Genomic DNA, 17526 nt, shown 5'->3' on the forward strand with positions numbered 1-17526 from the left:
AAGTGATTAATACTTCCGATATATAATCTATTCATGTTACAGACCTAAGAAAATAGGATCTTACTTTAATAGATTTCCAGAACTGAGCATGTGTGCACAGCTAACGTTATTAATGGTGGTCCTGCAAAAGGGTAGACTTAAGATTTCTCTATTTTTTTCTAATGTAACTACTATTCAGTGAGCCAGAGAGGTTTATTTTAAAATATTTTGAACTTTCTCCTCTTTAACATCCCAAATATAAGCAATATAAACTGTGTCTTTGCTAAAGGACTGCTGGAACACAGAGATTTGTCTTGTTTTTCTGTTACTTTGAGGGTGAAGAATCTTAGGTCTTTTAGTATATGTTCCTTTTGCAAACTTAATTAGGTATTGATATCAAGCCTAACTAAAGCATTCTATCACATACTTCAATGTTTTCTTGGGTTTTGTTGACATTTTTTCATTGGTAAGATTTACTATCAATTTATAATTACGTACAAAACAGCTTTATGATGGGTCAGCAGTCCCATCTTTTTCTGTCTTCTGCAAGGCTGATGTCAACACTGTAGCTGAAGTCTTGGAGATTTTCAGTACAGGAATTACAAATGAAAGAACTTTTTTCTTTTTTTGTTAAATACTTTTCTCATTGAATCAGTAGAAATCATCAGTAGATGACTAGCATGTGTTTATCTGTGGGACAAAGTAGGGAGGCTTCCTAGAAATACCCAGAGCTACACCTGTGAGACATTTCTCATCTCCAGAAAATACATGTTCTCTTTAGAGAGCGTAGTTAATGCTCTGTTGTATAGAAGGCTTTCTTTTTCCTTAGAGGATTGCTGGGCAAAATATTTTCCCTTGCATAGGATGTTACATATGAATTCAGCTGATCTGTTCTCCAGTACAATATGCAATTTCATGGATTTATTTATGAAAGCATATTTACTACTACTACTAATAAAACCCCCAACAAATCAGCATTTCAAAGGATTTTTAGATTATCGAAGTAAACATGTTGAAACAACCATTCCTAAATTCCATTTGTTTGGGACAACAACTGTGCTGAGCTGTCTCTGAAGTTCTGGTAGTCATTTAAAAAAAAAAATAAGTAAATTCAGATGTGTTGCTGTCAGGTCAAATTAAAATCATTTATTCAAAGTAATTATAAATCTAAAATTTGGTTTGTGTTTCAGAAACCCTTGAAGAGTTTTGTATGGTGCTAAATGCTTTCCACATGCAGTAGTGGAAGTATTAATTTGACGTACAGGCTAACTGAAATGAGTTTCAGTACAAAGATCTGTCCACATATTTACTGTTGTTCTGCCTCCCTGCTTTCAAGTGATGTCAAGTTGAGCTGGTGTATGGAAAGCAATTATAATGTGTGGGCTCAGGCAAAATATATTACATGTGTTCTACTGAGTAGAACTACTAACATTTTTATAAAACCACAAAAGGTACTGTTTAGTGCCTTTATCAAGAACACTTTACAGTTAAAAGATTAAAGTAACTTAAACTGGAGTAAATATTTATTTCTTAACTTTTTTGTTTGTGAAGCTATGAGTGCATTGATTTCATCGTAAAGACGATGGGGGCAGATCACAGACCTAAGCATGAACTTTCTAAGTTTCTGTGCTAAAATTAAGTTTAACCATAAATATTTAAAAATCACGTTCATTTACTTAGTTTGAGCTCCAAAAATTAGTATAGCATGACAAATGAAATAATTTTGTAGCACAAGAAAAATACCATTATCTGAAATACTTTCATCTTCTATATTTATTTGCCTCATTAAGCAACTTAAGGAAATCAATATTTCATTTTGACTACACCTATTTGTAAACCCAGAAGTCAGATTTGGAATGTTAATTGATTTTGGTTTAATTCTGTTTACTTTAAGGTAAATTTGTATTTTAGCAAGCAAATACTTGACTCTGCTTTGGTGTTTGCTTTTTCACAAAGACTGAGTGCAGGTAGATCTCTATCCATTCTCTTTATCATTTTAAAGATGCTACTGTTTAAAGGGATTTTTTATAGTTTTCATGAAATTGTTTTTAGTCTAGTCTGAGAAGAGTGCAGGAAAGTTCGTAATTACAATTGTCAACTCAATGAACAGTTAGGAAATGTTGGGTTTGGTGATCGTAAAGATCTTTTCCAACCTAAAGAATTCTATGATTCTATACAGTACTTAATCAAATATATGGTATTTTTTTCCACAGAATCTTAGCAGAAGATAAATAATGATGTTTATTCGTTATATATGTTTGCAATCCTCTTCGAAACTATAATCATGCAATAGGAGATTTTAGTGGAACATACTCTTAGGTCATGTTATTGCTTTCCTTGCAGTTCCTCTAAAAGCAGACAGTTTTGTTCTTTGAACTGCTAGTCTTCTTCCTAAAAGAACTCAATGGGGTGCCCTAGCACTTTTTCCTCTTTTTCTACTCGATGATTCAATAGTAAAGCATTGAGGTGCTTGTGTCAAAAGTCGCTTATTGCATTTAATGTCCTCTTGCATGATTGTGTCCCTTAGGGAGAGGGAGTTTTGTTATAACAGTATTAATAATACGGCTGAGTTTACTCTCATTTAATCAGAAAGCTATGCTCAATTTGCCCTCAAACTGCTGTGAACCTAAAAGGAAAGTTCTACAATAAAAGTATAACTTAACACCTTTGTATTGAGGAACTGAATTCATGTTTCTGCTTGTTAATCTCTAGCACATATTTAGGTAGAACTTGTTTCTTTGAAACTCAGGAAGAAACTGGGACAGAGGCTTCTACAGTCTCTTGGATACTGGTGATTTTTAGAGGTTCAGCTCAAAAAACACCACATTGGGAAAGAGGAAATGAAATACAAAAGAAAACATTGAATTAACTTTTTCTGTAAAATGATTGGAAAGTACTGAGAACAGCTGAAATCATGCACATACTTCACAAAGTTCTGTTTTCCGTACAAGCAATTCCACTTGCCTCAGAAGCAAGTAAGAACAATTGAGGGGGAAGTGCACAATTACAGATGAGAAGAGGAGGCTCACCGGCAATCTGTGCTAACATGTGGTCTGTATTATGGAAAAAGTTGATGAAATCTCAACTAGAATGTGGTCTGTGTCTTGATTTACATTCCCTTCCTTTCCAGAAACAGTTTCTAATATAGAAAGGTCAAGTTCTGCCCTCAGATGTCTCTATGCAGTGCCTCTGAGACTCAAGAGAAACATGCTTAAAATCTGAGGCGATAAATGTGTAATACAAGGTATTCTTCAGCCATACTAGCTACTTGTCTAACGCTACCATCATTTAGTCCCAGTCATTGGTAAAACATTTAAAGATTCCTCAAATATAAAAGGCATACTATTGTAACTGAGTATCATCATACCAAAAGCCAGTTTCCCCTTGCAAAATCTCTCTTTTTCCTTTCTTTTTTTCCTTTTTTTTTTCTTTTTAAATTAGAGGTAGTAATGGAAGGATGGAGGCTGATACTTAAAGTGTTCGTGGAAACAGTGAACCAATATTATTCACCCTAATCGGTAACAGTGTGCTAATGGTAAAATCTTTTTTAGGCTTATGCTAGATATCGGGGGAAAAAGAGAATTCTGTGGATAGATCTGAAGGAGAATGATGATTGATATAGAGTTATTTTCATTACATCTTTTTATTATTTTAATATCGTGGCAAATACATTTTGCCTTTCTGTTTGTTTTAGTTGGCATTTAGCCTATTCACTTTAAGGAGAAACTGTGGAAACGTCTAAAAGCCAATCATATCTTTTAGGTGGATTTGTGAATTTATCTTCTCATGTGTGTGGTGTTTTTTTTTTTTTTTTTTTTTTTTTTTTTTAAAGCACCTTTTAAAAATACTTCTTTTCAAATGTCTCACTAAGGAGGAAAAAAAAGTATTTGTGTTACTGCCCAAAGAAAAGTACAGAGGTCTTAGTCTGTTTGCACACTCCCTTTGAAACAAAAGGGACATGCTCATTTTAAGATTTCAGACTGCGTAGATTTCCAAAAGTTTGCATCACACCTCCTTTTATATGACTTACCAACGAGCTTGCATGGTCTTTCTTCACTGATACATAGTGCAGTGCATGGAGCATTTAAACCAGGAGGCTTTGCCTGTTATAAAGTCTTAATCTTTCTAAACAAACAACTTTGATAAGAAATGATATATTTCAGTGGAGACAGACCCTTACTGGGAAGATTAACGTTAGCTTTTTGCTTTACTTAAGTTCCTTACGGTGTTAGTCCAAAGCTTGATATGTCTCCATTCCAAAGCAGCCCAGGATTCTGAAGTGGTGATATCATCGGTGAGAGAAGATAAAGATCCACTGAACTAATGTGCTGAGGGTAGTAACATTGTGGCAGAAGTTAAAATTTAAACAGCTTTCATTCTTCTTTGTTTGATTTTCACACTGCAAACTAAACTATTTCCTTATCTGATTGAAAAAGTTATGCATGGTGGTGGTGTCTGCTTCATTTTTTGCATCTTGAAAGAACATTAAATGCTAAATCTTTCTACATCAAAGGAAACTAATTACATATATCTTGAAATTGATCTATTATGTGTTCAGATCTTTATAGCTTAATTCAGCTGGAAGAGTGTACTTTATCTTTAAAGGCTGCAAAATTAGTGTCTAAGGTGTAGTGGTTACCAGCAAGACACAGGAAGCAAAAAGTAAATGGAGATTTGTCTTAAATCTCCTACTCCTCCTGAAAATTTCAGTCATGACGTTCTTATCTATTTTTACCATTTAGTTTCTGTCATGTGGTAAAAACACTGGTGATATAAGTAGGTGTATACTTGATTTAGTATTCTTATCTTCTAGGGCAAAAAATAGAAAGGACTCAACAAAACAAGGAGCTTTGTAAATCTTACACTTCTCCACCTGTGTAATAATTCTCCCTGACATACACCATAGTTTGGTCAACTTTTAAATGGCAAATAACCAGACTCAGAAGGTATTTCTTAACATTATCTCACAGGCTTTTAATGAGTTCCTTGTCTATTAAGAGGAAGTAATTTTCAACTTACAGATTGACAATTACTGCTGAAAGAATAACTTTAATACTTTGAAATATGTTCATTGTTGGTCACTGTGAATGATTTGTCAAAGTAATCGGAATATAGTCCATTTAAAAAGTAAGCCACAGGTTACATTTCTATAAATGTGGACGATACTCTAATATGCTAGCAAAAGTCAGTTTGATAAACAATTATGTGTGGGATTGGCTTCTTTAGGACAAGAGAGGTATTTTATAATCTTTTTAAAATTACATCTCCACATAATATTTGAAGTCTTGCATGTTTCTTTTAAAGATGGTATCAAGTTCATAGAACTAATGCTGGTCTGTCTGTGTGTTTCTGCCTGAGTGTTAAGCTTTGTAAAATTACCTTGCTTTCAGTGGAGTCCTTGGCGCGTAGAGACAGAGCCCTGGAGAGTGGTGTTTCTCAGCGTCCGTTATTACTCAAGTCCGGTTGCGTTCAGGCACTGTGTTTCTTTAGTGTCCAGTAGTATGTGGGGATGCTTTTTCAAAACAAAAATACTGTGCTAGAGTAGGAGCAAAGCTTTTACATGACAAATTCAAGAAAAAATAATCTAGTCTCATACTTACTATCAAATCTCATACGGTATCCCTTGGTAGGCTTGACTTTTCAGCACGGGTAGCTTGCTTTGCAGTTCTTTACACTGTAATCCCCTTAATCTCAACAGGACAATGCACAAGAAAAAAAAGATACTTAGAGTAGTAACTGTTTAGTAGATATGGCTCTTTGCCTTACATTATAAAAACTGTAAAGGTGATTTGACTCCTGACTGGGAAGAAAAGGCTTTGCTACCAAATACAGTGTTAGAAGTAGCATTACACAGTATATAGCAAAGTATGTGATATTTCTAATAAGGAGTTTTTAATAAACTCTTGTGTCTTTGAAGTTTACATTCTCCCACAAACAGTCAGAATTCAACATTTTCTTTTGTATAGAAATTAGGTAATGCAGCACACAGAGTTTATAAAAAGAAGCAGCTGCCTGATCAAGTTAATATTCATGTTTAAAAATTCCTATAGACATTTTTAACTCCAGCTTCTCTTAAAAGTAAATAAAAGCGAGGTACAACAAACTGCCTACTGGAGTGCATGTTTATTTGTGTGACAGACTGCATACTTGGTAGCCTAGGTTGTTCTTTGAGAGATGACTATTCAAAAATACTTGTGGTGCTTCTTAGTATTTCATTCTTTAAGCTAACCTAAACCAAAAGAGCAGTAGTTTGTCTCATCTTCCTTGCGTTAGCAGTTTTTTCTTACCTTTGGTTCCTTTCTTTTTGAAAATTATTGTACTGCAAAAAGAAATGTGAACTAAAATGTGTGTGTGATAATGATGTCTGTCCTCAAGGGCTGAACAGAACAAAAACAATCTTAAAATGGGAGGCGTCTTTGTAAGCTTAATTTTGGAGTGGCTTTTCTATGTCTATTCAAGCAATTAACATTAATATACATTTGAGATCTGTGATCTCAAGTAGTATGTGTAAATTTCAGTGGGATGAACAATAAGTAAGTTTAAGATTGATGTATCAGCATAATTAGAATTCTTCCTTTGACATGTCATGTGGTACTTTGGAATTAGTTATGTTGCACATTACGTCTAATACTATTCAGAAAATACATTAGCAGTTACTGACTCATAATCATATTATGCAAAAAAGTGTCCAAGAACCTTTATGGATTTTTTTTGCCAACATTCATTACTAAGAATTTGTTAATTAAATAGATTCATCAGGGCTGGACACTGCTCTGTGCTAGCTCACACAGTTAAGTAATTAAAGTGTTGTAAGGTTATAAGCCTAGCATTTTCATGAAAACTGATGGATTTTTTTAATTTATAGTGTATTATTGTTGCCAGACACTAGTATAGTTCATGTACTTTTACTTTCAAACGTGAAACAAAAGAGCAGAGAGCTTTAAGTTTTCTTTATGGTAGCAGGAGTACTGTAACGTGTGTCAAGAACAGAGCGAGTCTCTGAAGTGAGATTTGGTAACTTGATTTCTCTGGTTCACATTACACTGTGAAAAGAAGCTGTTCACCTCCCACTCTAAATCATTTTCCTTTTACCAGCTGGAGAAGATCAGAATAAAATGGACCCATCCCTTTTCTCAGTCCCTGGTGGTGATGAGGATCCAGCATTTGTTTTTCATTCAAACCACATGTTGAATAAGTGAAAAAGAGGAAATACATGCTGGTCATAGGTCAGGTGCAACACAGAGTTTATACAGATTTATTTTCTTTGTAGCATCTGCTATCCTGCATTTAAAGCTGTTGAATGTTGCTCTGCATCCAGTTATTTTGAGGCAGGTTTTCTTAAATAGTGACATTTCAGGTTTTGGCATATCTTACTGACCAGACATTCAGCCTGCAGTGCTGTAGGAACAGCCTGATTCTGCAGATTATAACTCTGCAGCAGACTGGCTCTTCAGAATTTAAACTCCCTCATGATCTCATAGGGTGGAAGCTGACCCTCTTTTTTTCTGGCCTCAAGTGAAGAAGACTAAGCCAAAAAAGAACCTGGAACCGTATTAGGGTGATAATGGGGAGCTGGGGTTAAGAACTTCTCTGCTTATCACTGTTAGGGCATGTAGGAGAGAAGGAGGAGGAAGAAACACAAATATACAGCAATCTACAAATGCAAATTTAATTTTAAAGCAGGTATGGATTATCATAGAAACATTTAGACTGGAAAAGAACTTTAAGATCATCGAGTACAACTGTTAACGTGACACTGCCAAGTCCACCACTAAACCACATCTGCACCTCTTAAATACCTCCAGGGATGGGGTCTCAACCACTTGCCTGGGCAGCCCATTCCAATGATTGATGACCCTTTCAGTGAAGAAATTTTTCATAATGTCCAATCTAAACCTGCCCTGGTGCAGCTTGAGGCCATTTTCTCTTGGTCTCTTCTCCCAAGTAACAAGCAATAGGACAACACTCACCTTTCTACAACCTCCTTTCAGGTAGTTGTAGGGAGTGATAAGGTCTCCTCTCAGCCTTCTCTTCTCCAGACTAAACAATCCCAGTTTCTTCAGCCACACTTCATAAGACTTGTGCTCCAGACCCTTCACCAGCTTCGTTGCCCTTCTTTGGTTGCGCTTCAGCACCTCAATGTCTTTCTTGCAGTGAGGAGCCCAAAACTGAACACAGTATTTGAGGTGTGGCCTCACCAGTGCACAGTACAGGGGGACAATCACTTCCCTGGTCCTGTTGGCCACACTATTTCTGATACAAGCCAGGATGCTGTTGGCCTTCTTGGCCACCTGTGCACAGTGCTAGCTCATATTCAGCTGGCTGTCAGCCAACACCCCTGGGTTCTTTTCTGCCTGGGCAGCTCTCCAGCCATTCTTCCCCAAGCCTGTAGCGCTGCATGGGGTTGTTGTGACCCAAGCGCAGGACCCAGCACTGAGCCTTGTTGAACCTCATACAGTTGGTCTCGGCCCATCGATCCAACCTGTCCAGATCTCTCTGTAGAGCCTTCCTACCTTCAAGCAGATCATGAGCTAAAGGTTTTTGTTTTCTTGTAATAACTTACATGTATGTTTAATTTATACTCCATTAGAAGTACTGCAATGCTCATTGCCTATGATTGAGGGATAATCAGGAAAAGTGACTGTATATATCAGTATCAGCTTTATTTGTTGTCTTTATTCCTCAACCACTTCTGGTAGTGTTTTTATAGCTCTGACTAAATTATGAATGATGTCCTGTTGGTTAGGAATTTGAAGACAATAATTTCAAATTGTCTAAAATGTGCCAGCCAGCCAGCCAAGACTAAATACACATTTACAGCAGCTATTTTGCAGATTTATAGCTAATACTTTTTTCTATATTTTTTCTTATCACTACAGTTTAAGCTCAGTTTTCTCCAACTTGCCAGCATTATAAAACACATTAGGATTAGAATTAATAGCTTGTTATATGGTAAATTAAATTTTACAAGATTCAAGTTGCAGAAAAGGAGAATCCCAAATGAGCATGGGGGGGGAAAAATAAAAATAAAAAAAAAAATAATCGTTCTTCACAATAAGAGTAATTAAGCACTGGAGGAGCTTGCCAACAGAGGCTGTGGAGTCTCCATCATTAAAGGTTTTTAAAACTCAACTGGACAAGGCCCTGAGCAACTTGATCTAACTTTGAAGTTAGCCCTGCTTTGAGCTAGAGGTTGGACTAGACAACCTTTGGAGGCCTCTTGCAATCTGAAATTTTCTCAATCTAAAGCACCAAAAATAAGTCTGAGCTGTACAAAGTATTGGACGTATTAGAAAGGAAAAAAGTCCTTGTGCCCTTTCTGTTCTTCAGAGTTACAAACATGCCTTTTTAAAATACAGAGGGAATGCAGTGGGAACTGTGAAACTGAATATCAAAAGTTACACCAGAAGCTTGAGCACCCAGATTATGCACAAATATTTTAACAGATACTTTATATGAACACTGAGGAATTTTTGAATCTGATGTTTGTAATTAGAAGGATTTCAGCTTTTTTTAGCTTGATGATCATGTCTTTAGTCTCATTTAATATGGCAGCGGATGATTTTTTTGTTGGTTTGCTTTTTTTTTCAATTTCTATTAGGAATAGGAGGCCTGCAAGATTTTGTGCTGAAGTCTGCAACACTGTCAACGTCGCCAGCTTGTCCACCATTTACACCTCTCAACTTTGAAGCTACACCGATTGTGCGGGTAGCTGTTGAACCAAAACATCCAAGTAAGTTTAAAGGGGAATGGGGATGGGAATGCAAATTCAATGTGGTAGCAATGCAGCTTCCCACCATTAGTGATTTGCCTACTTTATGATTATCCACTGAATCAGAGACTGACCCAGTATAAAACAAATACATATGTTGCTTAGAGGGCCATACTTTATTGTCCTTGTGAATTCTTCTAGCTGGCTAGCTCATGTTTCAGTATGTGAGGAGATACAGAAGGCCTTGTTGTGCCCTTTATGGGCACAGACTTAGCTGTCCCACAGGTAAGACACTATGTGATGCTAAAGGTTCAGTATTCCTTTACTTTGAAGGTAAGTGTATCTTTGGGTTTTTCACTTCTGCTGACATTCTTTTACGCTACATCACTAAGCTCGTGGTACAGATTTGCAGTACTCTTTCTAATAGATTGTTCCCTCCGACCCCACCCAGCCAGAGAGTGGTATGTCTCCGGCTATATCCAAATTTCAGTCCAATTTCTGTTTGTTGTTGTAGTGTTAGTGGAACCAAAATAACTGGCTTTCTGTTCGGTTACAAAATACTCTTTAAGATTGCATATATTTTAGAAAGCAATTGGAGAGCTTAGCAGCTATTTGTCCCACGTGTCTGAATAACAGATAATCATATATTGTACATCCTGCATTTGTTAAAGCAGTTTTGAAAGTATTGGAAATTACTGGTTCTACTGAGTGTAGTATTAAGTTGAAAATGTTAAAGGAATGTAATTCTAGAACTACTGACTGATTTGGGGGTAATTTTTTTTTCCTTAAGGAAATGAAGCTATATCATTCTTACACCATTGCTTAATTTCTCCTCCCTGGTAACTTCTGAATCTATGGTTTGAACTAAAACTGCTAGAGGGACAGAAGCCTCAAATGTAGCTATGCTTGCCAAAGTTTCCTGAAAATCAACTGCTGCTTGCACTAACAGGAAGACAAGCAAAATTTGGCCATTGCAGGCTCAGCTTGAAAGCAATCAGTTGTCCAGGGAGCTGCATATAGTCTTGAGGTGGCCATAGCACATTCTCTCATGTGAGCACCCTGCATTTCCACAGCAAATCTCTCTCAAAACTGCTTCTGCTTATTTGGAAAAATGACTCAAATAAATACAAACTACCTCCCGATGTATATTTTACAAAATTACTGCATGTCTTCACATTCATGTAAAAATCTTCATGTATGGTTACCTTAAACTCTAAGAGATAAAAAAAAAAAAAAATCTATTCATCCCTTTCAGTGGGCTTAAATGCAGAAGGCAAGGTTGAGAGTCTTTGTACAACTGTGGTGGCCGTGTGAACTAACACTGTGGTTTTTCCACATTTTGTTTATGGTATTTGGTTTTCAGGGACACTTTTCTATTACACTCTTACAAGTTTAGCATTAAATATACAATATCATATTTCTTTTAATAGTCTCCAAGTGAATGACAAGTTTAGTGTCACTCTTCCTTCTGAATATGAATATGCATTCCTAGAAAGCCTGTGGGTATTCTTTACCCCTTATGTAAAACAAGAAAAAAGGAATCATAATTAATTTTTTAAATTGTATTAATTATGAAAGGCTGCTGACATGAGTTGTTTATGCATAGCTTTGATGTAATCTAGCCAAATTTGACTCAGCTGTGGTTGTTCATTCTCCATTAACTTTAAGGCAACTCTTTTTAAACACCTTAATTTTAGGGACAGCTGTGTTTTGTCACTGAAGAGCTCTCACATTCCCACTTTTTTCCCTTTTCAGGTTGTAATAAATATCATTAAAGCTTTCCTGTTGCTTCCAGCTAGTTTAAATCCTTCCTGTGCTTCATTTGCTCTTTTGCCTTCTAAGTAATCCATATGGAATAATTTTTGCTTTTATTTTAGTAAAAATCAACATGCTATTATTTATGTCTTTGGAACATTTTAAACATTAGCAATTTACAGCTTGCTACACTTAGCCATGAAAGATTTCAAAGAAATACAATTATTTACTGAAAGATGACTTTAAACATTGTCATAAATACGAGAGGTTATATCTCTTGATAATTTGTGAAAATGAGGAGTGAAATCCTGAAATTTTTAATCACTTCATATTGATATCATTCAATTTTTTTATTGGTTGCAAGCTGTTTATGAGCTGTATCTGCAGTTAATTGTATAGAGGAAACAAGGTAACATAGCCATAGAAAATAGCTAGCTTGGTATACGAAACCTATTGTAAAACTATATAAATGAAAAATCCATTCAAATGTATACCATGGTTATGATTGTATCATGCGAATTTTATCATGAGTACATAAATTCTTGGTGACAAATTATGAGTATAGTTTATATCTCCAGTTGCTGTTCTTAAATGATACCACTCTTTGTGACTCTTAAGCAGAAATTTGTCCACAGAACTTAGCTGACAGTTTTTGAGTATTCCTAGAATATGTATTTGTGCTTAGACTTCCATAAAAATGAGTGTTACTGTTTCTCACTTTAAATATATCTTCAAGTATTCCTTCTTCAGTATTACTTTGTTAATGATACCTTATTTTGCCAGGTGATATGCCTCAACTGGTCAGAGGAATGAAGCTTTTAAACCAAGCTGATCCATGTGTCCAAGTTCTAATCCAGGAGACAGGAGAGCATGTGCTAGTGACAGCAGGAGAAGTTCATCTTCAGCGTTGCTTGGATGACCTGAAAGAAAGGTTAGAGGGGCAAGGAGGAAGAAATATTTTTAGTTCAGTAGGTGTCTGTTGTATTTCTCTGTCAGATGCATATCTTTGATTTATATTCTGGTAAAATAGAAGCTTCATCCACCAACAGTTTTTTAGCATTGGATCATAAATGTACCTTTTTGTAGCTATAAAGTTACCTGCAGTTGGGCAGAAGCCACTAGCTCATCACTTTTATACATCTTATACACCTTTTGGGCACTTTCTAGAAATGATGAATTGCAATAGGTTCAGGAGTCCAATTAAGAATGTAATGTACCATTTGTACAAAATAAAAACCATGAGGGGAATCATGTCTGATAAATGAACTCTCAAAAATTAGAAAGCAACAAGACCAAAATTGCGTGTGCACACTCTATCCTGTTCCTTTGCTTCACATTGATTTTTTTTTTTCATGTTAATCTGTTCTCTTACTCATGAGCAGTATTTTCTGCAAGCATAAATGCATACATTTAGTATCTTCTAGTGTTTCTTCAAATGGTAGAAGAACAGTTGCCTGAATCAGTCCTTTCCTATAACTTTGTTTACTAAAAAATTTCTGATACTTCTGTCAACATGCATTTACTGTCATTTTCTTTCTAAATGAAAAAGCAAACCTAACCATGGATGGATGAATGTCTGTCTTGCTGTGCCCATATTCATTCTGGTTAATATCAGACAACAATCACTTATGGAAGTTAGACTGGATCACCTGTAAAATTAGATGTATGTTTTAGTGGTTATCCTTGTTACAACTTAGTGCAACACATTTTTACCACTTTTAAAGACATAGTATTAATTATTGATACACATCACTTGAGTGTAACATGTTAAATAGACCAAAACTGTTTGCACCTGTCTTCAGCTGCAGGTTGCATAGCAAGATGTAGAAATACCTTTGTTATTGGCATTGGTCAAAAGCTGAAAAAAAATAAATAATAATATCTATGTGATGGGGAAATAGGATTATAGTGAGCAGCTAGTTGCAGTCGCTGTATTTACATTACAGACTAGCAGGGCTCCCACCGTTGAGCCACTTGGACTTCACATATGGTTCACGATGCCTTTTTTCTCACTTGGGTACCAGCTCCCAAAAGGAGCAAGTGTGTTTACTAGCTTATGCTCCTTCTAGACATCTCTGAGGACTTAGCATATCTTGGCTGCCATCCCTCACATAGTAGCTCGTGGGACAAGAATTGCCCCTTCCTTCTTTCCCCAGTTTGTGGAAGGAAAAGTGAAGAATAGGATCCTCTTGCACCATTCCTTGTGGATTCCATGTGATTTCTGATGGTGGTAAACTTACTCAGTTCACTACTTGAAGTGTGAAGAGGAAAAGTTGTGGTCTGAAATGTTGGTTATATTCGCTAGATCTGTGTTTCTGTACAGATGTTTTGCATGTTCTAAGTGCAAATAAGTGGAATAGCAAATTATGAGCTAGGGATCAAGGCAGCATATAATCCCCTTAAAGTGTGACCCATGAGTTTTTCCCAAAAAATATTGGGAAAGATTGTTCAAAATGCTTAAGTCACACTTGAAGTAGTAGGGCAGGATTCTGAGCTTAGCATCTATCATACTTGTATCAACTGGGTTTTGAAGAGTTGGTATTTTTGGAGTAATTACAGAAACTGGAGGTTCCGCTGAGTTGAAACTACACTGAACTGTCTTTGTCAAGATTTTAATCAAACTTTTCCAAAGGCACATATTTAATTTTAGCTTTCCCAGTGTGTATTTAGAAAGTTATATTCAAGTGGTGCTTATTGTCAAAGATGTGAAGAGACATGGAAACAAATAAAAGATCGGAGTCATCCATGTTTATCTAAATGATTAAATATGGATATTCTGCTTAATTTCCCTAACTTGATTTTTTTCTTCCTAATTAGCTCTTTTTGAATAGAGTAATAAATTGTTTTAACTTTGAACATTTTATTTTCTGCATTTTGCAATAGAAATTTTTAGAACTTTCTATCCAAAGAACATTGCAAATACTAAGCATGAGGGGATTAAATCACCCTGTTCAGAATGAGACGCAAAGAGAATGAAGATGGTGGTAGCAGTGTGGGGGTTTTTGTTTGCTTTTTAGTGTAATACAAGTGCATGAAAAAACTACAAAAAGGGTGGTTTTCCTGGTTTTGAGTCCCATGGAAATATAGTTTACAATTACATCTGCTTTTCCTCTGTAACTTTTACCGCTCCACCAAAATTTACCAGAACTTAGGAAATTCTGGTTAACCCTTTGGTTGTAATTTAATGAACCTGCTCAGACCTCATGGGTGGTTAAGAAGGGTACACAAGTCTGAACGTTGAGTCTGTCAGATAAATGTAATAAATCATTCTTCCTTTTTTCTTGCCATCACTCATGTCATTTGATATGCCTGAAATGTTTCAGCTGACTTCAAGGCATCACTTTACATCATGAAACTGGTATAATAGATTTATCAGACCAAAGGACAAAATTGTTTCTGATAACTTAATGCTGGTAGCACGAGTAGAGCGGTGCTTCACTTACAATTCCTGTGTCATAACCCTTGGCAGTTTTTATTCATGCTTAGAAGAAAAATCCAGACACAATCCTAGCTTAAGGTTTTTTTCCTTCAAGTTGCACTTGTCTTGGAGTTTAGACTAATAGGTTCTAAAATAATCTTGTTTAGAGCAATTTTTGGTGAAATTAATTGTACCTTGTGAAGGATTAGTGCAAAGTCTAATAAAAGGGGGGTTTCAAATACCAAGATTATCAATCACAGAGAAACAGAGATAATGTTCATCATCACTGTTCCCAGACTTGTGAAGTATTTCAGATAAGTTGCGTAAGTTGCTTTAGAGCTCCTAGGTCCACAGTGCAAGAGACAGAGCCTGTATTTCTCAAGGCTCAAATCATACAGATTACAACTGATGAGTTTAAGCTGTGTTTGCTTGGATATATGTACCTATGATTTCAGGTGGTGGCAGTTGTGGTTGTTTTATTGCAGGCAGCTATTCAGCTTCTAGCTTTCAGCTATAGGTACTACTAATTAGAACTGGGGCTTGATGCAGGATGGTGGCTATTCTAAAACAGATTACAGCAAAATATTTCAGCTTTAGAATGAGAGAGAGATGAAGTATGAGTGTTCCTGAATGCGTTGTATTAGCTTCACAGATGTCCTTGCAGTCACGTAAGTAATTCATCCCTTAAGTCATGCATAGTGGAACATGATCTTCATTAATTTTGGTTTTGAATGTAAACTATAGCAGCATGAAAATCTGCACCTCCTTTACAGGCATGAGTGACTTACCCTTCTCCCAAAATTAGCTTTCTATTTGTATAGTAAAATAGTTCTACATAAACATTAATTGGCAGGAATGTTGTATAAATAAAGGTAAATAACATCTGGGCCTTAGAAATAGGTCATTCCAATTATGGCCTTGTTTTCTCCATGTGTTTTAAAAACTGAGCTTAATTCAGCTGGCAGCATCAAACATTATTTTTATACTTTCATATCCAAATGATAATCCAAAACCCATTCTCCATTGATCTGGTGGTAGGTTGCTATGCCACAGGTTGTAATTGTAGCAGTGGGATAATAGTCAGTAGAGTATATTTTTTATAGATTATATAGCTAGAAAAGGCTGTTACAAATCTTTGAAGACACAGGATTACCATTTTACCAGTGGTAGGAACCTTTCATTTCCAAACAAGGTGTTTCCTGAGAGATTTTGCTGTGAGACTATTGTTTTTCCCCTTCAGCTGAGGTGAAAAATACAGGCTGTTTTCCAGATCTGATGGAAAGCTTTCAACATTCACGTATCTTCAGTTGACTTAAATCCTGAAGGTATTTGAACAAGATGCTGATTATGTGCACTTAATAAACATCCATTTCACAGTTCTAAAAAACTCCAGGGTTTTGCCATGGTGCCATTGGCAATTTTCAGCTCCTATGATTACAGTAAACATAAAATCCCATATATGATATTTTGAAGTCATGAAATTGTACTGGGAAGATAAAACAGGTGATCCTTTCTGAATAAATATAGAGATGTTTGTTAAATATATGAAAGAGCTAACAAATACGGCACTTTCTAGCTGGGTGGTAAAATAACGCATTGGCATACTCAAAGATGTGAAGCTTTTACTTTTAGAGCATTTTAATCATTAGTAATTAATTTTCCTAATCTTGTGAAATACCTGTGAAAGTGTAGTGAAAGTTTTCCTACAGAGCACTCCCTTCAAGACAAATAATTAATAAATATAAACTAATCTGAAAAAAATTGCCGTTGGTTAATAGCATTGCTGTGAACAATATATCAGTTAATGACCACACTTTATTGCTCTTATAAATGCCAATACTACAACATTGTTGAAACTTCTGTCATGTCTTATTGTAGTTTGCTGTACTTGTATTTTCCTAAATATTTTTTATTTCAGCACAGGTTTTGTTCACTGGTAGAGTATTTCCCAACTTAGTTTAAAAGAAAAAAGAAAGCTTTTTAGGTTGTATCTGTCAGCTGTTGACCCAAAATAATTCCATTAGAAATTGCTAGTACTCTTGCAAAGCAGACTATAAATTAGTTATAGCTAAACAGGCTAAGCTGCATTGGTAAGACTTTTTTTCCTTTCTTTTAGTATGGAAAAAGACCAAAATCTTCACCTGCTACCTCATACCCCATTTTACTTTGTGCTTTCTGTGGTCCTTTAAAGGCAAACATTGAATTTACCTTTTCTTAATTAGTCCAGAAATAAGATTCATCCACAGCATTAGGTTTTTTTGTTTGTTTTCTTCTGTTAGGAGAGTTTATTATCTTTGAGAATCTTCCAATATAAACTCTTCTAACAAACTGAAAAGTGTTTAATGACCTGAAAATAATAGCGTTTTCTGGTGTAGAATTGATGGTTTAATTTTTGTCTGTAGTTAATGGTCAATTTATTTTTATTATCTCCCCTAGTTTCTTATGGTTTAGTTTTGTATAAAGCTGTACTAACAAAAGTAAGTTTATAAAAAAAAAAAATAAAATTGCCACTTATTTTTTATTGAAACGACTGTACAATATAAAGCTACCTGGGATGTATGAGGGAGAGGGTTTGTGTTTTGCTTTGCACCAGAGAAAAGGCTGCTGCTAATGACAGGTCTATAAATGAAATAATGGTCTGACATAATTCTATAATGGATCA

The 17526-nt window shown here is 35.6% G+C and overlaps 1 protein-coding gene across 2 annotated transcripts in view; it reads left to right on the top strand.

Moving 5' to 3' along the window:
• Positions 1–17526, top strand: part of EFL1 (elongation factor like GTPase 1) — an 85021-nt gene that overhangs the window by 46868 nt on the left and 20627 nt on the right. For both annotated transcript variants that reach the window (XM_035899506.1, XM_009644049.2), the window contains exons 16-17: positions 9581–9712; positions 12230–12377. In XM_035899506.1, coding sequence (XP_035755399.1) covers positions 9581–9712; positions 12230–12377 — 280 coding nt within the window. The remainder of the gene's footprint in view (positions 1–9580; positions 9713–12229; positions 12378–17526) is intronic.

This window comes from Egretta garzetta, unplaced genomic scaffold (genome assembly GCF_000687185.1).
Source record: "Egretta garzetta isolate BGI_Z169 unplaced genomic scaffold, ASM68718v1 scaffold287, whole genome shotgun sequence".
Lineage (NCBI taxonomy): Eukaryota > Metazoa > Chordata > Aves > Pelecaniformes > Ardeidae > Egretta > Egretta garzetta.